At 36.6% G+C, this 23,554-nt stretch overlaps 2 protein-coding genes across 2 annotated transcripts in view; both read left to right on the top strand.

Annotated features, from left to right (window-relative positions):
* The window catches only part of LOC107667670 (beta-2-syntrophin-like), a 22,700-nt gene extending 5,932 nt beyond the window's left edge, over nt 1-16,768 (top strand). Inside the window, exons 2-6 of the mRNA XM_016459398.1 lie at nt 7,227-7,523; nt 10,201-10,396; nt 10,492-10,688; nt 12,521-12,699; nt 16,124-16,768. Coding sequence (XP_016314884.1) covers nt 7,227-7,523; nt 10,201-10,396; nt 10,492-10,688; nt 12,521-12,699; nt 16,124-16,216 — 962 coding nt within the window. The 3' untranslated portion in view covers nt 16,217-16,768. The remainder of the gene's footprint in view (nt 1-7,226; nt 7,524-10,200; nt 10,397-10,491; nt 10,689-12,520; nt 12,700-16,123) is intronic.
* A 1,947-nt stretch (nt 16,769-18,715) lies between these two features.
* Nucleotides 18,716-23,554, top strand: part of LOC107667672 (vacuolar protein sorting-associated protein 4A-like) — a 20,216-nt gene continuing 15,377 nt past the window's right edge. The window contains 8 exon segments of the mRNA XM_016459400.1: nt 18,716-18,765; nt 20,452-20,563; nt 21,012-21,156; nt 21,515-21,520; nt 21,664-21,722; nt 21,831-21,950; nt 22,846-23,002; nt 23,074-23,222. Of these exon segments, the coding sequence (XP_016314886.1) occupies nt 18,745-18,765; nt 20,452-20,563; nt 21,012-21,156; nt 21,515-21,520; nt 21,664-21,722; nt 21,831-21,950; nt 22,846-23,002; nt 23,074-23,222 (769 nt within the window). The 5' untranslated portion in view covers nt 18,716-18,744.

Below are 23,554 nucleotides of genomic sequence, written 5' to 3'. Positions count from 1 at the left end.
ATATGCAAATGTTGGGGGCGTAACTATTAGTGATCCCGACTGTAACGTCACAGTCGGTGTTATGTTCTGATTCGCCTATTTTTCAGTGGTCTTTTGCATGCACGAGATTTACATAAGAAGAAGGAAACAATGGTGTTTGAGGCTCAGAGTATGTCATTTCCATGTACAGAACTGTTATTATTCAACTGTGCCAAGGTAAACAGTTTTCCATTCTATGGCACCTTTAAAAGTGAAACTGAAGCCTACCTCTCTCATTCTGCATGAATCCAAATGTTTCTATATTCTGGATGCTAAAATATTTTTTATTATGTAAACTATATGCTTTGTTCTTCACTTTATCGACGTAAAGCATCATCCTTCACATAAGCTATAACAGCAGTGAGGCGGTGGTCACGCTGAACGGCACAGACTGTATTACGGACTATTTAAATTGATCAGTGTAACTTTTTATGTTTCTTTAACTACATTTAATTTTGATAATGAACAGGCTGCGATGTCAAGTTAGCAAAAATTTGTTGTATGTGCGTGTGAGGTGCCGATCACTACATTGTTTTCCCAACTGTTTCAAAATACCGAAATAAAGAAAACTGCTTTCTGCCATCTCGGTTTCCTTTCCGTGAACTTCAGAGCGTGTTATAATTATCCGAAACTCAGCACAATTTTTTCTTTCGTTTTGTTAAACTGTTAATTATTTCAGTGAAATATATTTTGTCTATAGGCCAATATATATTTCTTTTTATGTAGCCAATATATTCTGTTTTCTCTGTTCACAGTGCGTGATGTGAGCTTGTGTGAATCGGTGTTCTACACTATCCTGCCATTTTTGCTGGTTTCAAACACACAAAAAGCGGCATTACCTGCCATTCATTTTCACTTAAATGTAGGCCTAATGCTTGGCGGTTCGTGACATATCCTCGGATAAACTAACATTGCCAGTAAGTCACCTATGATGAATTTACAGCTGAGCACGGCATTTCACTCATTGGATGCGTCAGCGTCACATTTGCATAGGCCAGGGGTTCTCAAAGTTTACATTCAAAGGTCCGAATCTGAATTGTCATCAACGTCAAAGGGTCCGAAATAATTATTACAAAACTTGTTTTTAATAAACATGCTTATAACTTTATATAACAATTCAACTTTGCTAATTAACATATTCATTATGTCATCAAGTCATACTTGCATTTACTCTATGAACTGTTACATAAAGTACTGCGTTTTTATACAACTAAATGCCCAATAAAGCAGTTCTCAAGTACATATTTTCTGTTTCTGAAATCAGTCACTTCAACTGAATGGCTAAAATCTTGAATTATAACTGCAATACGCTGTTATACAGCAGTGAATTATATTACTTTATTTATATCATGCAGCACAAACGTCCGTCCGTGTAACAAACTATGTGCATATTTACAGACGAACTACGATCAAGTTCATATGCCCAGACAGTCAACAGTGATAGGTTTTTGGAAACAATGTTTTGTACTCATTCATTCACAAGTCTGTTGCGGTCGAATGTGCTGCTAACTCTGCCGGTCAGGAAAAACCTTGCGCTCATGCGGCGAAACCGGTGACATTATTCTCCTGAATGAAAGCTAAAACGTTTATCCAAAATGTCGTTAGTTGCTATGTGCTTTGTCTTACAAAAAAGTTGGTAAAAACTGCAACACTGGTTTGTGCGCCCCTGTGTGTGTGCGTGTGTGTGTGTGTCTGCGTGTATGTGCCACGGAGGTCTGAGTGATACGAGTGCACTTGAAATACGAAGTGGACGGCGGGTCCAGATCGAATTCCCTCCGGACTTTGAGAAGGGCTGGCATAAGCCGTACTATGCTGCTGTCTGACAAACTATATTTTGTACAGATTTTATTATTCCCTCCGGACTTTGAGAAGGGCTGGCATAAGCCGTACTATGCTGCTGTCTGACAAACTATATTTTGTACAGCTTTTATTTTGTTTTGGCAAGTATTTAATTTGCCCAGAGAAAAAGCATGCAACTCATTGTCTCCATGCAGTTAATTAATAAACCATCGGTATCGGCCCTTTTCATGCTATTTCCGATATGCTGATGGCTTTAAAATAATCAAAAATCGTCCGATAAATATCGGCGGCCAATACATCGGTGCATCCCTACTGGAAACGTTTGTTTTTACTAGGGCTGAGTATTGTCACATTAATTCCAGCTCACAAGCTCCTGACTCTATTTCGATTACATATCAGTTCATTTATTCGGTGGTTGTCATCATAACTTGTTTTTATGACAGATTTACTTACATTAAAAAATCAAGACATCACTAACAGGTTAATTAAAAATAGAAATTAATATGTAATACAGTGTATTTATTTAACAAAATGTTGATCTCAACAGTTAATTTTTTCTAGCTAACTATTGACTAATCTATGATCTAATCCAGCGTTTCCCAATTCCAGTCCTTGTGCCCCCCTGCTCTGCATATTTCGTATGTTTCTCTTATCACATACGACGTTTGTTCTATTCGACCGTAATTGCCCTGCAAAGTAGACATCACAGGATATTCTGCCATGATTCCAGTTTTACAATAGGCTACATCCGCGGTTCCCAATTCCAGCCCATGTTCCGAAGTTAAGTAAACTTCAACGGGTTTCCCCTGCTCAGGGAGTAGGGAGCAATAAACAGTGTAGGGACCATGTCAGTCGGAACACAGTTCATGCACGTAGCTCTCTTCTAATGAGCTGATGATCTGAATCAGGTGTGTTAACTAAGTGAGACTTGCAAAATATGCAGAGCGAGGGGGGCGTGAGGACTGGGATTCGGAACCGCTGATTTAATCTATGGTCATTGAATGGCTTTCCTGAGGTAACATTTCATGATGTTTTACTGACCTTTTTATGACTGATTGAGTGATTACATGACATGATATATTTCACTAAGTTATATGCCAACTGTTTCTTTCAAACTTTCTTCTGATGTTCATTCATGTTTATTTTGTGCTGCAACTAGTAGTAAAGAGAAAGATGATCAGTTCATGTGCCGCTTGAGCTGAGGTGGCTACAGTGATCTGTCACGCCACATTAAACATCACAATCCATCTTTATTGTTTGGATTTGGTGATAAAATTAACAGAATTTAAAAGCCGAAAAGTAACAAAGCACAAAACCTCTTGCGAGTATTGGATGGGAGGCACTGGAAATTATACTATTATACAGGACAAAATACTTATAGGCCCCATTATATACTCATATTACTGATGGTTTCTGCTGACGGCGGCCCCGTGTCGTCAGTGGTGGTACATGTATCACGGTGCAACACGTGTTATTCTGCAGCACTGCCTCAGAGATCTGCAGGCTGACGTTCAGATATGTGGAGCAGTGTCTCATGGGATGGGCTCTGCTCGCACATACATTATCCTCTGTGGCACCGGCCTAATTAAAATGAGAGCTGAATCTGTTGGATGGTCCTGGTGGATCTAATGAGATCCAATATTATACAATAACAGTACAGCAAATTCTAGAGTATTCCACTAGAGAACTGTACAGAGATATGCATTATAAACCAAACCAATCAGTTCAGTTTCTGGTGAATGATTATTATCAGATGCATGTCAGATGAGTGTAGCTTCTCAAGATGTTGTGTGAAGCAGCAGTGAGTGATTAAATCAGCCATGAACGGTGAAGCTGATAAGAACAGGATGCTGGTACAGACCACAATTCTTTTGAGAGTGAAATGGAAAGCAATTCATCCAGCCATAATAATTAGCAGCTTGCAGAATAGACATAACATTTATGAGAAGTTCAGTCTCCATGGAGTAAGCTGATGTAAGGTGCCATGCTTTGCTTCTTGGGGTGAAATATCGGTAGTTTGAGAATCACCCTTCTAGGGTCTATATATATATAAACAATCACACACGATTCCGTTGAGCTTATGAATGCAATGGCCAATCAGGCGTTCAGATGAGTCATCGCTGAAACACCTGCGTTTTGTTGTGCAGTGTGCGCTCGCTGACTGAATTCTGCTCTCTCGCAAATTCTCTCATCATAAACTACATGCGATGTACAGTGCCGTGCAAAGGTTTTTGCCCCCTTCCTGTTTTTTTTTTATTTTTTGCATATTTGTCACACTTAAAAGATTCAGATCATCAAACAAATTTTAATATTACACAAAGATAACCCGAGTAAATACAAAATGCAGTTTTGAAAATGATTTCATTTATTAAGGGAAAAAAGCGCTGACGGCTGGACATTCTCCTTCAGGATTTTCTGATAGAGCGCAGAATTCATGCTTCCATCAATTATGGCGAGTCATCCAGGTCTGGCAGTAATCAGGCCTGAGTGTGGCTAGTGTAATTTAACTCGGCTTTCTAAAATAATGTGCTTAATCACAGTTCTTTCATGATTTAACTGGAGAGGGCAATTAATTTTTCACGTAGGGCCAGATAGGTTTGGACAGCTTTTTTCCCTTAATAAATGAAATCATCATTTAAAAACTGCATTTTGTATTTACTTGCATTATCTTTGTGTAATATTAAAATTGGTTTGATGATCTGAATCTTTTAAGTGTGTTAATTTAATCTTTTAATTTAAATTCCTGCTACTTGACTAAAAAGATATAGCCTAATGTGTAGTTAATAAATTAGGTAACACTTTACTTGAAGGGGTGTGCATAAGACTGACATGACACCTTCATAATCATGACATGACACATGTCATGAATATGAAGGAGGTTTTATGCATGTTTATGACAACTGTCATTAAGTGTCATTCGCTCAGTTATGTAATTTTTAATGCAAATATGACATTATTTGACCTAACCCTAACCTAAACCTACCCACTACCCTTACCCCTAACCATAGCCCATAACAAAGACATCTCAAACAATGTCATCTTTGCATTAAAAATTACATAACTGAGCGAATGACACTTAATGACAGTTGTCATAAACATGCATAAAACCTCCTTCATATTCATGACATGTGTCATGTCATGATTATGTAGGTGTCATGTCATGATTATGTAGGTGTCATGTCATGATTATGTAGGTGTCATGTCATGATTATGTAGGTGTCATGTCATGATTATGTAGGTGTCATGTCATGATTATGTAGGTGTCATGTCATGATTATGAAGGTGTCATGTCAGTCTTATGCACACCCCTTCAAGTAAAGTGTAACCATAAATTACACTAACATTAGGATACCTTTATCCTCACAGGCTAACGATAGGATGATAGGACTATTGAGCTTATCGCCCAACACTAGTAAGCAGGCACCAGAATGTTGATGCTCTATGGTTGTTTATGAATTATTATGGGTCGTATGAATTACAGTCATGACGGGTATTTTCACTTTTTGGAGATTCCGCATTGTCACCTGTTCAATTGCATTATATGAGCTCACAGAGATGGATAAAAAAAATTGTGTTCAGCTGAAGAAAGCAAGTCACAAATTTTGGGATGGTATAAATGAGATAATCATTTTTGGGTGAGCTGTTGCTTTTGAGATTCTGAAGGTTACTCATTGAGCAAGTAATGCAGCTTAAAGCCCTTTCACATCAAAACTGATTAAAGCAAAACCAAAATGTTGAGCTAGTATTATATTTTTTTATTATCATTTGGACCTCAGATCAGATAAAAACTATTATATATAACACTGCTATAACTATGATAGTATGAGCTAGGGATGCACCGAATGTTCGGCAACCGAAATTGTCGAATAAGCGAAAAGACTGAATAAATTGTACGATGAAATAGAGGTGCGCGCTAATGCAGCAAACATGTCTGAAGTGTGAAAATATTTAAAACTGTCAGAGAAAGACACAAAAATCATTACAAGCACCGACAGAGAGAGACAGTTTAGTGCTGCATCGCATGTCTTCGATGAGAAGAAGAGGAGGGTGGTTATTACTGGTTACTGTATGATGATTGAAATCGTGAAATGGCCGTAAACGATTAAATACACTGCAGAATGTTATGTTTCTTAATACACGCACGAATTGCATGTGTTCAAACAGCGCTGCACGAGCTCGTTAGCCAGCGTTCAAAGCGCAAGGAAAATCTGCGCTGAAACAGTGTTACTCGCCAGTTGCTCCGTAACATTTTTATGATTTTTTTAAAGGCATGTGACAATGCGATATGTGTGACAAACATTATTTATAAATCTGCTGTTGTCAACAAAAAGAAGCACAGATCTTCCTGCAGGTTTCTGCCAAAATAAAAGCTGAGAAAAAGCAAGAACCCCATCAACATTCATAAATGTTAGTGTTGTAATTTTACTGTTGTTCTGTCAAATAAAATAAGACAATAATAATTATGATAATTGCAACAGCTCTATTAATACATTTAAATATAACAAATGTAATATTTTCGAACGTTTTAAAAGAATTCTCTTCTGCTCAGAAAGGCTGCACTTATTTGTACAGTAACAAATAAATGCCTGATTCAAGAAGGGGTCTCAAAAATGGCCAAAAATATAATTTTACTAACTTATTAATATTGTTCAATTGTGCTTGTCTGCTAGAATGTTAAAACATGTCCAGTGTTAACTAAATATTTTTAAATTGTTGTTTTGTAGTTGATTCTTTGTTTGAAAAGCAAGACAAAACCGTAAAAAGCACATTTTGGCTATTTCATTTATGCAATGGTGAAAAAAATGGCAAAATACATGGGAAAAAATGCGAAAAAGCGTATACGGCCTTCGGCCCAGTGTTTCATTTTGTTTGGCTTCGGCCAAGATTTTTCATTTCGGTGCATCCCTAGTATGAGCAGCTCTTGAATGCAGGTATTTATTTTTGTCTTGTTGGCACCCAAGCAACCACAATTTACATTCATCTGTCCAAACTGAATTCCTCAGCCAAGCCAAGTGTGTTTCTGCTCAAGCGTGTTATCAGTAAGGAACAGTGTTGCTGTCGTTGTTTGTAAGGATGAATGACACACTTGGCTAAATGTTTCAGACGTTTGAACAGTTCATGACACTATGAAGAAAACATCTAAATATGATTTAAGAATTCAAATGTTTTATTTTAAGTCATAGACTTCAAAGTGACTTTTGGATCTTGCTGTTCAATGTTAAGCGTTCCAATGCCTGCAAGCGCACACAGTCCTGCGAAACCTCATCAAAACATTTGACTGTACCTACTCACTCACTCACTCACTCACTCACACACACACACACACACTGATCGTCATGTGTAAATGCTTTTTTTTGGGGATGTTTCTGATATTGAATGCTCAGTTAGGCTGTATGTGTTGTGTGCAGTGAAGTACATCAGGGAGGTGTCTCCGCTCTTTAAGAAGTCCTCTGTGAGCGCGGATCTGCCTTGGGATGGGCGTCTGCAGTCCCCAAACCTCAGCAGCAGCGACGAGTCGCCCAAGAGCAGTGTAAGTCCTGACAGGAAGGTCATCCCACTCAAAATGAGCTTCATCAGCCGAAACCTCACCATGCCTGATCTGGAAAGCAGGTGCGTGTGTGTGTTTGTGTGTGAGATTTCAGAAGTAACCAGAAGCAGTATTTTGCTGACGAGGTTGACTATGTCTTTCTGCTATGAAGACAACAGCAACATTTGGATTTGAATCTCATAAAAACATGTCATGGTCCCCAAAATCAACACTTGCTGTGAATTATTAATTTAACAAATATTAACTAACATAATGAGATCATGAAATTACAATTATGACAGTAGTGCTGTCAAACGATTAATCGTGATCAATCGTATCCAAAATAAAAAAATTGTTTGCATAATATATGTATGTGTACTGTGTATATTTATTATGTACATATAAATACACACACATACAGTATATATATATATTTTAAATATTTATATGTATTTTCATGCATAAATTCACACACACACACACACTCTCTCTCTCTCTCTCACACTCTCTCTCTTTCTCTCTCTCTCTCTCTCACTCACGCTCACACTCACACTCTCTCTCACACACACACACACACACACACAATTAGGCAATATCGCGTTCATAATCGCAGATAAATCGCATTCGATTATGAACGCGATATCGCCTAGCTTGTCAGTGAACTACGGCTCTGTGTCGTGCATGCCGCTCCATCTGAAAGCAGGTGATGGAGATTTACCACTAATCACAGAACCGGCTTTACTGACCAGATGCGCATGACAATCGCATGCGATTTAATTGCACAGCCCTATCACACACACTCACTCTCACTCTCACACACACTCACTCACTCACTCACTCACTCACTCACACACAGAGCTGATGCAAACTGTGTTATAAACTGTTAAATTAAAACTTATGCACAAAAAACGCCTTATGTGCAATTTAAAAGTTTTTATACAATGTAGGTTTTTTTTGAGTGTTGGCTATTACATCTAAACATTAACAACAGAGCCTGAACTGTTGAATTCAATAGCTGTTTATTTTAACCTTTTATATTATTATCCGTTCATATCAAAATCTCAGGATATGATAATATCGCGATGTGAAGTCCACGATATGATATTTATTGCGATATTTAAAAAAAAAAAAGACATGAAGAATTGGAAAAAATTAACATTTTGTACATTTTAAAGTTAAATTATTCTATCTAATGCACTTTTAGAGTTCAAAATGAAGAGCTCCAATAATAACAACAATGACAGTAATAGCCATATATTGTAAAACAATTGCACTGTAAAATAAATTAAAATTAATATTTCATAGGTATATTATTTTTGCTTTACACTACAGTGGGGAAATAACAATACTTCTTTCCTAATTTCTACACTTGAAAGATATATTTTGAATTTGGACTGCATTTAAACTGCTAGCTGCCAGCAATTCATGCAGCACTTTTAAGCTTTTATTTTGACGGAAACGGCAGTATAGCTTTTATTTTGAAGGAAAACTCCAGCTTCAGTGAAAACAAACTTACAAAAACACGTCTCACTACAAATCTAGTGAAATGCTGTTATCATCTGCTGCGAAAATAAAGCATAACTGGTGTCTGTTGCATTCCTAAACGCAAGCTAAACTCACATCACATGAAATAAAGGAGTTGACTGCATTCATTCAGTGTGAACGAGTCGTTCTGAGACGCGGAAAACACCGGATCACGAGCTGATCGTCTGAACGAAGTGTGCGCTTCACTTTGTAACGCAAACAGACTTGATGAAGGGATTAAGCCACATTGTGCTTTCGGTTTTAGTTCGTTTGTCAGATAGTGTGCCAAAACATAATGGCCCAAAACACAACTTTAAAGACCTTTTATGTTAGAATAAGAAGTTTAAATATATTTTAAAAATATTTTCATATCGTCATGTGACCATGATAATATCGAGACAGTTTTGCTATCGCGATATAATGATATTGATAATCGTTACATCCCTAGTATAAAATATTTTAACATCTTCATCTCTTATAGTCGCATTTAACAGATTAGGTATATATACTGATATCTCCAATTGTATGTAGACAGTGTTGGGAAGGTTACTTGGGAAATGTAATAGGTTACAGATGTTACCCTATTTAAAATGTAGTAAGTAGTGTAACTATTTCAATTACTTTATGTAACTGATTACATTGGATTACTTTTTAATTTATTTTCTAAATCTGTAATGTTTTCAACTGTTAATCATTTTGAAACATGTAAAGCAGGCCGGGTTAACCTTACAGTAGAGCTCATCACTGATTACTGTCAGACTTTCAAAATCCTTCATCACTCGAATTAAGATCATAATAATTTAATTTTAAAGCACAGCCACCACAAAATCAGACTTTAGCACCTCTTTTTACTTTGAGATCATTCTGAGGTTAAATACAGATTTGAAACCATAACAAGATATAGTTTAATAGGTATGATGCTGTTTTAGAAATCAAATCGTTGCATAGCTATGACAGCAAACACTGGCATCTAACAATGCCTTGAAAAACAGTTAATCTAAAAAAAAAAAAAGCATATACATAAACCCAAATAGGAAATAAAACGGTTATAGAATAAGCATGTGTCCTAAACTCCTGAAACATTGGTGTTTCATATTTTAAAGCAATCAATGCAATTTATGAAAGAAACCAATTAAATCTTTATCTGTGTGAAAATATTCAGATGTAACCCCTCTTTGTAATCATTAACATTTTCATGAGCAACTGTAATTTAATTACACATTTTTCTCAGTAACTGATTACAATTACATTTATTTTGTAATTACATTAGGTAATTTAGTTACATGTAACTAGTTACTTCCAGACACTGTATGTGTATGTACAGTTTACAGCATTAGTTGAGAGATATTTGTCCTTTGCACATGGAAATGGTGTCTGTGTGCAGCTGGAGCTGGATGGTGGGCGGCATCAGAACAGACGAGTGCTCATGGCGCTCACAGAGAAAGATCTCCTGCTGTTCCAGTCGGTGCCATGGACGCATGAGAGCTGGACCTCTCCTCTACTGACACACCCGCTGCTCGCTACACGGTCAGACCCTTACTATGGCAAAGCCTAATGTACTGTAAGAGTCACAGTGAATGAACTCAGTCTGCTCTGTCTTCTGTGTTTGTCTCTGTCTGCAGGCTGGTTCACTCGGGCAGCGTGCGCAGCTCTCCGGCTCTGGGTGGAAATCTGGTGTTCGCCACACGAACAGGCACCGGCCGAGGCATCGAGTCTCATGTGTTTCGTGTGGAAACACACTGGGATCTGTCCACATGGACACGCGCGCTGGTGCAGGGCGGACATCTGGCTGCTGAGCTCATCAAAGAGGTTTCCATAGGTGTGTGTGTGTGTGTGTGTGTCAATATACGAAGAAAATAATCTACCCTTCGCAGTAATACACCTGTCTTAAAAACTTTACTGATCAGTCCTACCTTAGCAAACGTGGCCGTAATGTAAGTCCATAGAAGTCCTGTGTTTGGGTAGTTTTAAAGTCCGCATGAAATGAAAATTGGCCCTATGTTTTCTAAATGCATTTTATAGATCTTATTGTGAACAATACATGTTTTTCATGTTTGAACCTCATAATTTTTTATCTCTGGTCACATATGCAGGACTTCTGCAATCATTTAGTCTGCTTAAATCCCACCCCTGCAAGCTTTCAATAAAATTTTACAGAGCATATTCATAAACATATGTTACCCTGGACCACAAAACCAGTCTACGGTAGGAAATTTACTAAATATCTTCATGGAACATGATCTTTACTTAATATCCTAATGATTTTTGGCATAAAAGAAAAATGGATAATTTTGACACATACAATGTATTGTTGGCTATTGCTACAAATATACCTGTGCTGCTTATGACTGCTTTTGTGCTCCAGGGTCACATATAATAGTGCACATATAATAGAAGCACAAGCTACTCCCACTCGAGATGTCGTTTCTAAACTTTCAATTAATTTAAAGGAAGATTCTAGGTTCAGTATATGTTAAGCATTCTTATCAATTTTAAGTTGTTACATTTCTGAGGCAACAAAGAAAAATTTCTACAGCTTTCCACAGAAATGGTTAATAAGTATTTTTTTTTATGTTAACAAGCGTTTTTTAATGCATTGTGGCTACTGTTGAAATAACTAGACTTTTGCTTTTTTCTTTAAAAAAAAGGAGGGACAAGTCAAAATTAATTTTTGTGACAGTCAACATTATGCACACAATTGCTAGTGAAGGCAGCGAGTGCACAAGTACAAGTTGAAATTGTTGAACCTGGAATATTCCTTTAAGAAATACTGTGGGTAAACTGTGTCAGCCCTCATTCACAAATCAACATGTACCACACCAGTAAGTGGTGCCACCTATATGGGTAAACCTGAGTAATGTAATGTAATATTTAGTAATGTTTCTTTATGGTTGATGGTAACTAAAGACTGAAAAGTACCATATCATAATGAGTCAAAAATGAAATGAAAATTCTGTCATTAATTACTCACTCTTGTGTCTTTTCAAACCTGTAAGACCTTCGTTCATCTTCGGAACACAAATTAAGATATTTTTGATGAAATCTGAGAGCTCTCTGACCCTCCCATAGACAGTAAGGGTACTACCACGATCAAGGCCCAGAAACATAGCAAGGAGATCAGTAAAATAATCCATGTGACATCTAAATATCTTAAATTGTGTTCCGAAGATGAACGAAGGTCTTACGGGTTTGAAACGACACGAGTGAGTAATTAATGACAGAATTTTCATTTTTGGGTGAACTATCCCTTTAAGATAAGATAAACACCAGCTAGAATGCTTTGTAATGTTACACTTTATTCCAGTTCTTGTAAGATCAATATCCATTAAATTTGTACACCCATAAACATTATGAGCACATTTGACCAAGAATCATGTTGTTCACCGAAATGTCCAAATTCATTCCTGTTGGATGTTGTGTAGTTCTCTTCTGTTCTGTAGTCTTGAGTAAAGCTTAGCAAAGGGGCGACTGTGGGGGAAAAAAGCTGGACTGAAAAATGTCTTTTCTCCCTGTGTGGTGTGTAACAATAGCTGGCTGGAAATGTTGGAAATATTGAGGGGTTTCCTTCCAGAGTTCCAGCCAGCAAAGAAAACATAAAACCACATGAATTCACCTTCTGTTGGTTCACATCTGTCTGTCTGCGCTCCTCAGGCTGTGTGTTGAACAGACAAGACGTGCGGCTGATCCTGCACTATGACAGAGGGTTCACTGTGAAGCGGGAATCTGGTGAATCCGTGCTCTTTCACTTCCCCTATGAGCGGCTCAAGATGTCTGCAGACGATGGAGTCAGGAACCTCTACCTGGACTTTGGTGCTCCAGAGGGCGAGATGGTATGATATCTACCTGAGATGATGGGATGAAATGGACACACAATTCTGAATGAAAGTCTGTTGGTCCTGCCATTATAAAACTTTCACTCATTAAGGCCTCCATAATTCTGTTATTTTATTTATCTGTTTATAGCTTTTTTGTCTGTGTAGTCTCTAAAAATGTATGTAATCTAGAGTGACTAGAAATGTTATGTAATCATTAGTCAAAATACGTAGGATCCCTGTATCCACCTTTTTTCTTACGCCCCATGACACTTTGTGCAAATTATGGGAGTAATATCCGTTTACACTATGGATGCACGATATAAGATTTTTGCCGATATCTGATATGCCGATATTTTTCAACTCTTTTTGGCCGATGCCGATATATATTTCCTTTTGTTTGGAAACAACACCAAGTCTCTCCTGTGCAGAAATGATAAGCAAAATATTTTTAATTTTGGTTAGTTTTTAACAAGAACTTAATTGTTAGAATTAAACAATAATGAAGGTTTTTTTACAGTACATTGAAGCTTTGAAAATAACTATAAATAAACTCTATATCAATCGCTGCATTTTTTTTCCTCAGAAAGATACAGTGTTAACCCTAACATTTTATTTTAAGACTTAACATTTGTAGATGGTCTAAAGCAAAAGAGTTGTAAAAATTCTGAAAATCTTTTAGAGCTCATGATTTGTTTAAAAAATAAAACGTATTACACACTAATTAATAAATCAGTATATATAAAACTATTTAATTTACAAATGTCATGTTTGTGATTTTTATTTTTTCATGTAAGCTATAGCTTCTGACCTTTAAATCAAAATATACTCATTATTTTATGACATCAATTACTGCTTTATTTAATCAGAAACAGTCTAAATGTTATTTGTGTAGGCTATTTTACTTTTAATTTAATTAGAAGTAGGCCAACAGCGCCCTCTACAGATTAAAGCTCCTTACTGAGCAGGCGTTAGGACCCGGAGGAGGCTGCCGCTGCACGTGCTATTACTGTTTACTCTATCACACACCAAACGCGTCAGGTGCTTTCACAGATTAAATGCAGCAATCCAAAACTGAATCTAATCATCATTCAGACAAAACTTTGCTTCAAGAATGAGCCACACTGCTGACGTGATCTAATCGCTAGCACACCCTGAGCACATGTGAGTTAAAGTATTCCTCTTATCACAAGACATATCGGCATAATTTTTCATATCAGGCTCTGCCGATATTTACATTTAAAGCCATTATCGGCCGATTCTGATATCAGTCCGATAATATCATGCATCCCTAGTTTACACTGTAAACACCCTAGTCAAAAATAAATATACTTAAATGTATTTGAAATACATTTATTTAATGCTAAGTATATTATAAATACTTTTTCATATTTATGTTCTTAATAAAAATACACATTGTGTTTTTTCCGTTTTTTTTTCGTATTTGTCATCCTTTCCTATCAAAATGCATGCTAAGGATGCGAAAATGCAGAAAATTGAACCTGATCTGAATTTTTTTATGACGGACGAAAGTTTCGGAGGCAGTGTATAAACGTGATTGACACAACGTGAGGTCGTATTTATTTTTCAATGTGCCAAAATTTCAGACTCCGTGTGCAATGGCCTTAAGTCTCGAGTTATCTGTCAGTAAATATGTTAATGGGTTTTAACTATACTTCGTATACTTACATAAATGTATTTTAAATATATTACTTTTTTACTAGGGCAATCAGCAAAAGTTTTGCTCTGTGAACGCAATAATCAGCATTTTCAAAAACTGGGTACAATGAGGTGACATAATTTTACTCACCCTTCAACCATTGATCATTAAAAGAAAATGTAAAAGTTTAAAAGCATTAACAAATTACTTTTAGCATACCATGAATAACTCCTAACGATCCTCCTTCTATCCACAGCAATATTTCGGACGTGTTAATCGCGTTTGGTCTCGTATTGTATCGCGTAACTTGTCAGTGTTGTGCGCTTTGCTTGGCCATTTGTTGTGATAAACAGGAAAGTGTGTTCAAGCGCCAGCAAAACAGTGTAAAGAAATACTCTTTGTGAGAAGCAGTCAATCAGCAGAAGTTAAAAGCAACTTGTAAGTGTATTCATTTCATTGTCTCAGTGTTTAGCGCAGTTGTCGTTGCTAGGAAATGCTTTACTGTGGAGACGTGCTGAAATCGCGTTTGGTCTCGTACTGTATCGCGTACCTTGTCAGTGTTGTGCACTTTGCTTGGCCATTTGTTGTGATAAACAGGAAAGTGTGTCCAGCTGAATTCAATTTGAGTTTTGTTAGACGAATATAAAAAGCTTAGTATACCGCGGCAGCGGTCGCGGCAGCCCTCGTGTGAAGCTCTCCTCGTGTAAAGACCATTGACTCTACTGTTCGACTCCACCGAGCAGGGACACCTGCTCGGTGTCCACTTCTGAAGCCAGATTGGTTGCTGTCCAGGAGGTTGTTCTGTGTGAGAAAGGCTGAGACTTGGTTGAACACAACTTGTTCAAGTGTTTTTGCAATGAAAGGTAGAAGGGTCTGTAGTTCTCTACAGACTCTAAGCGTAACCTATTCTTTTGATCTCAAGCGAGTATTAACTACGGCTACTCACAAATCATGTAACCTGGACCTTATTTACACACAACACTGCTCCACTGATCATATGCTCGTTACTCCACTGCACACCTAATCCGAGCAGCTGAGTCCTTAACCATCTTCAAGAAACGACTAAAAACACATCTGTAGGCTAACTGAGACTTGTCATTTGCACTTACATATTGTTGCTCTTTTGTTAGATTTGACTGCTTTTATTGTCCTCATTTGTAAGTCGCTTTGGATAAAAGCGTCTGCTAAATGACTAAGTGTAAAATGTAAATGTGTTAAACATCATTATAGTAATATATGTCTATATTTCATAACAATTACATTTTACAGCATCCGTGTGAAAACAAACCTGGAAAGAGACGTGAGGATTTGGGGAGAAAAATAAAAGATTCCCAGTGCATTCCAGGGAATTATTCATGGTTTATAACGTAAATGAAACTGGGAGAGCAGATCACAAATGCACAGTATATGTTTTTTTTTTTCATTTACTGACAGCGGAGTACAAAGGAAACATGAAAATAATCAGGAGGAAAATAATGCAGCGGGCTGAAAAGAGCTATTAGATACTGTTGTTATATCACGACACATTAATATACCAAACGTAACATTATTCTCCTGACTTCTGAAAATAGAAAATGAATGAAAATGTATAGCCCATTTAGTCAAAATGGAGAATAAGGATGATTTGTAGCATAATCTTTTTTTAAATTATTTGTTGCAGTATTTTTGAGTGGAACTTCCCCAAAATCGGAAGAGCCTCCCATCATTTAAAACACAGAAGGCTCGTTGGGAAAAAGGTGGATAGTTCTCATAATAATCAGTATTTTTCTGTCTCTCTTGCAGGTGTTTGAGCTTCACTCGGGGCCGAAGCCTGTGGTCTTTGTGCTTCATTCGTTTCTCTCAGCCAAACTGTCTCGCTTGGGACTGCTCACGTAGAATCAACAGCAAATGATGGAGGTTAATTTATTTCTTTGATTTATTGACGGCTAGTATTTTACTCAAGCAGTGTTTTCATAGTTTACTTCTCTTCTAGCCAACACATTTGTTGTGTGAGTGTGTGGCTTTCTAAAGCAGAAAACAATCCCAGTTTCCTCTGATCAGGAACACCAGATGTGCCTTCTCATCTAGAGCCAACAAGCTTTTACACTAATTTTCAGGCTTAAGGTAAAGCTTTGCAGAGTAACCAAAATGAACATATTACTCTTGTATTATCTGTGCTGTTTGTTTTTCACGTAACTCGCCTGTATTTATGTTTATATGTATCGCATGGCAAAGACTGTTACCTCTGTGTGTTATAATCTGAATGAATGTGTGTCATTTGAATGCAAATATGGAGAAAATGAAGCTTTAAATACATTCCCTCACGATTGAAGTTAAAACTCTAGAAGGTGTTGAATAGGATTGATTCAGTTTAACTAAAATTTTGAAAAAATATCAAATATAGGAATGTTTTATTAGTTTATTTGTTCTCTACATGTCATAAGAAAAACTTTTTCCACATTTATGACCAAACCTGCTCCAGGCCTTGATTTTTTTTAATTAATTTTTTTCCTGCTGTAGTACATTAATGCTCGTTAGATGAGTGTTTAGTCCTTATTACAGGCTTCCCGCTGTCATAAAAACCTGGAAATATCAGGGGATTCCAGGATTGGAAATGTGAAGGAAATTAATGAAACCTTTTTTATTATTAAATAAATCATGGGGAAAAAGTCCTATTTCTATAGTCTATATATATTTTGCTCTGAAGAACTTGGCTTTTTGTAAGTACAATCTTTATAAAATGGCTTTTAATAATCCTAATCCAGTTTTCAGACAAGACTGGAGAAGTCGGAGATTTTTTGGTCAAAACATGTGGGGACCATCACGTTTTTAGCACTGATATGTGGTTTGTCACGGTGTGTATGTTTTATGTTTATCAATATAATATCAGTATAGCATCAGTATATATTCTTTATTAACATTTTATCTTTTTATGTAATGCATGTAATGCAAACTGAGTTTGATCACATGATCTCTTACATTAACCCATCACTTTAGTCACAGGTGCCGTAGTTTAGGAGTTTTTCAGTACTGAAGACATTCCCTCATAAGTATACTGCTTTAGGCAACATGCACAATGTTCTAGTAGAATAAGAATATGAACAATATGACAATATATGGAGGTAATGATGTTTTTAAAATGAGTTGAGCAGTGTTTCTTCATAACCGTTGCTCAAGCTTAACAGAAGCAATGTTTCTATAATATGTCTTTATTTTAGCGTAAGGCTCACTCCACAAGTGAAATGCAAAAAACAAATGTATCTGCACAAGGACCACACGTACAACCTCTTTGATGCTTTAAGTGCCTTTAAACTTTTATAGTCTATTGTGCATACTAATATCATGAATATTTCAAATCAGAGGAAAAAAAGTTTTTACTCGTGGAAACCTTCCTCATTTCTTCTGAAGTGTCCATTAAATGTTATGCTTCCGGCTGTATTTATTGATTATTCTTTGACTCTGAGTTTGGTGATCAGTCATAGTTTTGGATATTATGTTCTGTCACATTATTTCCATTTATGTAATGACATCAGACCGCTTATTGAGGACCCACTGTATTGCATTGTCTTAACTGTGAAGCTGTGTCAGTGCTGTCAAGCGATTAATCGCGATTAATCACATCCAAAATAAAGTTTTTGTGTAAGTAATACGTGTGTGTACTGTGTATATTTGTAATGTGTATATATAAATACACACACATGCATATTTCAGAAAAGTGTTGTTTATATCTTAAATATATTTATATATAAATATATACATGTAAATATTTTCAAAATATATACTGTATGTGTGTGTATTTATATATACATAATAAATATACACAGTACACACATGTAAACAAAAAGTTTTATTTTGGATGCGATTAATCGTTTAACAGCGCTATTAAACACACTTGCCCAGGTTTACAGATTGCACAGGTGAGATGTTTGGAGCTGTGGTCAGCCTTCAGACCATGAATGTACTTTATAAACCCATAGATGCATGCCTCAGTTTCATTATTTGTTAATAGCTTGATTTTTCTTTATTTTGAAGAGAAAGGGTTTGAACCAAAGTTCACTTGTGGCAGCTTGCAGCACACAATCGGATGCAACAAAAAAATGCTAATTTGTTTGTACATGTATTATAACTCTCAACGCCTGTAACCTGAAGCTATGCACTGTCTTTATGTAAATGTCATATATAAATAAAAACACGTAAATTATTAAATGAGTGTTATGTAGTGTTATTATGGCACTAATGCGTTGAGCTTTTGTTTCCGGAGGACAGTAGCAACTTCTGTTTCTATGTTCACTCCTCTATCACATTATATCAACCTTATTTCAAATTATTTATTTTATTGTTCTGGTTATTTAACGAACACTTTGAGTATATTATAAATACTATTAAGAGGGCACTGCAGTGAAACCGCTGGCGCGTGAGATGAAATGACAACGTCAACACTGCAGGTGAGTTTACTTTAGCTTTAGTTTTAGCTCATCATCCTTATTTAACCATGTTATAACTAGACATTGACTAAACAAATCAACTGTAATGACTTATCACTCGTCAGGAGCGTTTAACGTTGTAAACATGATAACAGAAATCAGCGGAGAGGATGTTAAAAGGTAACTGTCTTTGACAAGCAACCATGTAAACAAACCTCACTTCTGTTCATATTCATTTGAGATATCACTGAGTATAGGACTAAACGACGATTTTTCAGCGATGTCAGTCGAAATGCACGTTTAAGTATGTCACGCTTTCATGAAGTCATTTTTTGAATGGCTGCTGTGGATTTATTTATTACCTGTATATCTGTCAGTCTACAGTTTAATGACAGTAAATCAAATGTACACACAGTTGCTGAAATGAAAGTAGGTAAACGATATTTCTTTGGAATTCACCCTGAAAATAAAAGAATAAGCAGAAAATATATATCCATAGCTGAGCTGTTGGCAGGAGTCTGACAGACAGTGACAGTTATAATATTAATTTGAAACCCGTGTCATATACAGTACAAAGATAATACAATTTAAGTTAGATCTTCACAGAATTGCTGAATTTAGATGAACTCATATTTTACAAAAGTATTTTTGAAAATAGAAATTGAGCACTGTTTGCACGGCCATATATTTTGGAACTAACACTATGCATTAATAATGATAATGCATTATTTTCTACAGTTTTTACCTATTATATGAAGCAGGTCGAAAGACCTTCAGCACCCATTATATACCAACAAATATAATCCAAAAATTGGACGAACACAAAAGGTACCCACTGTTTTGAAACTTAATAAACATCCTTTATATTTCAGGTTTATATTAGACTTTTTTTTTCAAGATGCATGTATTTTCAAGGCAATAAGTGAAATGCTTAAATAAGTATTTAATTTATTGAATTGAGGATGCATGTTCCCTAATGGCAGATGAGCCTGTCTGTGTAGCGCCAGAAAAAAATCATTCAATTATAGCATTTAAGTGTTCAAAACTCAATTTTTTTGGCATCCAAAGAGGAACATCTGTTAAACAAATAATATTTAAACTAGCAATTTATCTTGTCTCCCTCAATCAAAACACCTTTTTAATCTTAAAATGAATATGTGGGCTTCTTTGTGAACTCTAAAAATGTAAGATTTGTCCATTTTTGTTTGATGTACATCTCTAATTTCAACAACATTTGTACTCTCTAGACCATTGTGTTTTTGGAAAAGATCAACACAGATACCATCTGGTTTTCAGCCAGTTAATATTTCATGACTTTACATCTCGCAACTGTTCAGGGCATTCAATAGCCAAAAGGATAATATACCAATATATTCAAAAAGGACAGTTTGTTCTGGGGGTGAAGACACAACAGTTTTCTTTTAATATACTTACAACATTTCTTTACAGAATGAAGCTGCAACCTTTCCAGAGGTCTTTTTAGAGCTTGACTTTTGCTTGAAATATTAGCTGGAAAATGTCATTTTGAACACTCTTCAAGAAAATTTGACAATTTGTTCTTTCACCTGAATTTTTTTTTAAATAAAATTAATTTGATAAATAAAATTGATCCACAGACCTCTGGTTGAGTTGAAGTGGAATGAGCACTTATGAATCGTACAGTAGTGTGTCAGTTCATAGAGCCGTCAGTAACTCTGTCATGTTCAGAAAGCGATTGAGCTGGCCACTAAAGCCACAGAGGAGGACAAGGCCAGGAGCTATGAGGAGGCGCTGAGACTCTACCAGCATGCTGTGGAGTATTTCCTGCACGCCATCAAGTGTGAGTGAACTACAGCTGCTGCATGCTACTCCAAATTAACCCCGTTTACTTTCTAAAAATCTTATTGTACACAATTCATTGGACTAAAAGTTTGTCTTTAGAATTTTTCATCAAAATATTGTTGAGACTCTGCTTCTGAAACAACTCTCTTGTTTGGCTGATGCCACCGAGGCCTGGCACGCTATTGGTCAATGTTAAACAGCAAATAATGAGAGATATGAAAAAGAAGTGTTAGCATTGGGAAAGTGGATGCTGGCTTTGTATTGAAATCCACTGCAAACTCTTATACAAGTTTATGTCATGAACTACGTCCCTTTCGGTCATTTATGGGGGTTTATTTGTTTTATGAAAGTTTGATCAAAATGTAATTACATGTTACATACATGTGTAAATGTAACATTTCTTATGAAAGATTTCAAGACGCACCTTTGATCCTTTGGTTTCTCAGATGAAGCGCACAGTGACAAGGCGAAGGAAAGCATCCGTGGGAAGTGTATGCAGTATCTGGACAGAGCCAAGAAACTCAAGGACTACTTGAAAAACAAGGACAAACAGGGCAAGAAACCAGTGAAGGAAACACAGAGCAATGACGAGTACTCTTTCAGCTCTTATTATTTGTTCTGCTGGATGGTGTTGATGAATAAAGTCCATTGCTCACAGTGAAAAACTGTGTGTGTGTGCGTGCGTGCGTGCGTGGGTGTGTGTGTGCGTGCGCGCGCGCGTACGCGTGTGTGTGTGAGAGAGTGTGTGTGTGTGTGTGTGAGAGAGTGTGCGCGTTTTTGTGACAAATGAGGACATAAATTTGTATAATGACAAAGGTATGACATAGGTATTACAAAGAGAAGGTGACTTTTCAGGACATTACCCCATGTCCCCACTTTTCAAAACGCTTATAAATCACACAGAATGGAGTGTATTGAAAATCTGAAATAGCACAAAGTTTCCTGTAAGGGGTAGGTTTAGGGGTAGGGTTGGTGTAGGGCAATAGAATATACGGTCTGTACAGTATAAAAACCATTATGCCTATGGGATGTCCCCACTTTTCACAAAAACAAACCTGTGTGTGTGCGTGTGTGTGTGTGTGTGTGTGTGCGCAGAAGTGACAGTGACAGTGAAGGAGAAAATCCTGAAAAAAAGAAGCTCCAGGAGCATCTGATGGGTGAGTCTGATGCTGAGTCTGAATGTTTCACTGTGTTAATGCAAAGGAATACACACCTGCCGTGTTGTTTGTCTATCATGAGGATGAGGAGTTGGTTGATGTTTTGAGGTGCGATTGTGATGGAGAAGCCCAATGTGAGGTGGAGTGATGTGGCTGGACTGGAGGGGGCAAAAGAAGCCCTGAAAGAAGCTGTCATTCTGCCCATCAAATTCCCACACCTGTTCACAGGTCAGTCTGTGCACCATTATTACAGTTTATACTCGTTCAGTCACACTTATTATTGCGTAGTGATTTGAGAGATTAATGTTATTGATATATGATTAATGTTTTGCTATCCCCTAGCTTGTGTTATCCAGCAAACACAAAAAAGTCTGCCAAATATTAGTTATATTATTCAGTAGAATTTGTTATATAATACAATATATATAAGATATTCAGCTTTGGGCACATCCCTAGTTAGTTAACACACTATTGTTCAAAAGTGTGGGGTCAGTAAGTTTTTTTTTTTTTTTTTTTACTTGAAAGAAATTAATAAAGTTAATTAAGTGACAGTATAAAAAACACAAACAAACAAATATACACACACATAAGTAAACATAAACATAGAACCTGTATTTAAATAAATAAATAAATGCAGCTTTTTTAAATTCTATTCATCGACAGATCCTGAAACAATATATAATATAATATAATTAACATAATAATTATTACATTTATATTAAATGATTTCTGAAGGATCATGTGACACTGAACACTGAATTTTCAGAAAAGTAATGATGCTGAAAATTCAGCTTTGATCACAGCAAGAAATTGCCTATTAAATTGCATGAAATTGCTCTTTTTTCTGTTTTTGATCAAATAAATGTAGCCTTTGTGAGGATAAGACACTTCTTTCCCTTCAGAAACATGAAAAATTCTCATTGACCCCAAGCTTTTGAATGGAAGTGCAAGTTCTTATACCAAATGATGACAGAAAGATTTGTAGTAATCCGTGAGTTATTAAAGAATATGCAAAAATATTGCCCTTGATGTCCACATCTTTTAGCTCTTTATTTGAATGAATCAAGATCCTATATTATTTACCTTTTGAAAGAGTGCAGTCTGTGTCTGTACTGTGATGCAGGCAAGTGCACTCCATGGAGGGGCATTCTTCTGTTCGGGCCCCCCGGCACTGGGAAGTCCTATCTAGCCAAAGCTGTGGCCACCGAGGCCAATAACTCCACCTTCTTCTCCGTGTCTTCCTCGGACCTCGTGTCCAAGTGGCTCGGCGAGAGTGAGAAGTGAGTTTTTGCTCACTTTGCTGACTGTCAGTCTGCATGAGGTGAATGATTGCGTTTGAATTGTTTTCCAGACTGGTGAAGAATCTGTTCGATCTGGCTCGCCAGCACAAGCCCTCCATCATCTTCATAGACGAGGTGGATTCCCTCTGTGGATCCAGAAATGAGAACGAGAGCGAAGCCGCTCGGAGGATCAAGACGGAGTTCCTGGTGCAGATGCAGGGTGAGAAACACTTTCTGGAGAAACCGCATCCTGCTGAATAAATGATGCTTATCTGTCCTTTCATACATGAGCCTTGACATGACTTATTTACATTACAATTCAGTTTGAAGGTCAAAATGGTAAGATTAGGGTTGTCTAATAGAAAAACCCCAGGAAAACTTAATAAAATTATTTTAAAACTTTAATATTAAATATTAATTAATTTATTACTATTATTTATTTATAATATAATAATATGTGACCCTGGACCACAGAACCAGTCATAAGGGTCAATTTTTCGAAATTGAGATTTATGCATCATCTGAAAGCTGAATAAATAATCTTTCCATTGA

This window comes from Sinocyclocheilus anshuiensis, unplaced genomic scaffold (assembly GCF_001515605.1).
Source record: "Sinocyclocheilus anshuiensis isolate Anshui unplaced genomic scaffold, SAMN03320099.WGS_v1.1 scaffold1827, whole genome shotgun sequence".
Taxonomy (NCBI): domain Eukaryota; kingdom Metazoa; phylum Chordata; class Actinopteri; order Cypriniformes; family Cyprinidae; genus Sinocyclocheilus; species Sinocyclocheilus anshuiensis.
Note: the sequence above shows the minus strand (reverse complement) of the source record. Positions and strands in the feature narration are given on the sequence as shown.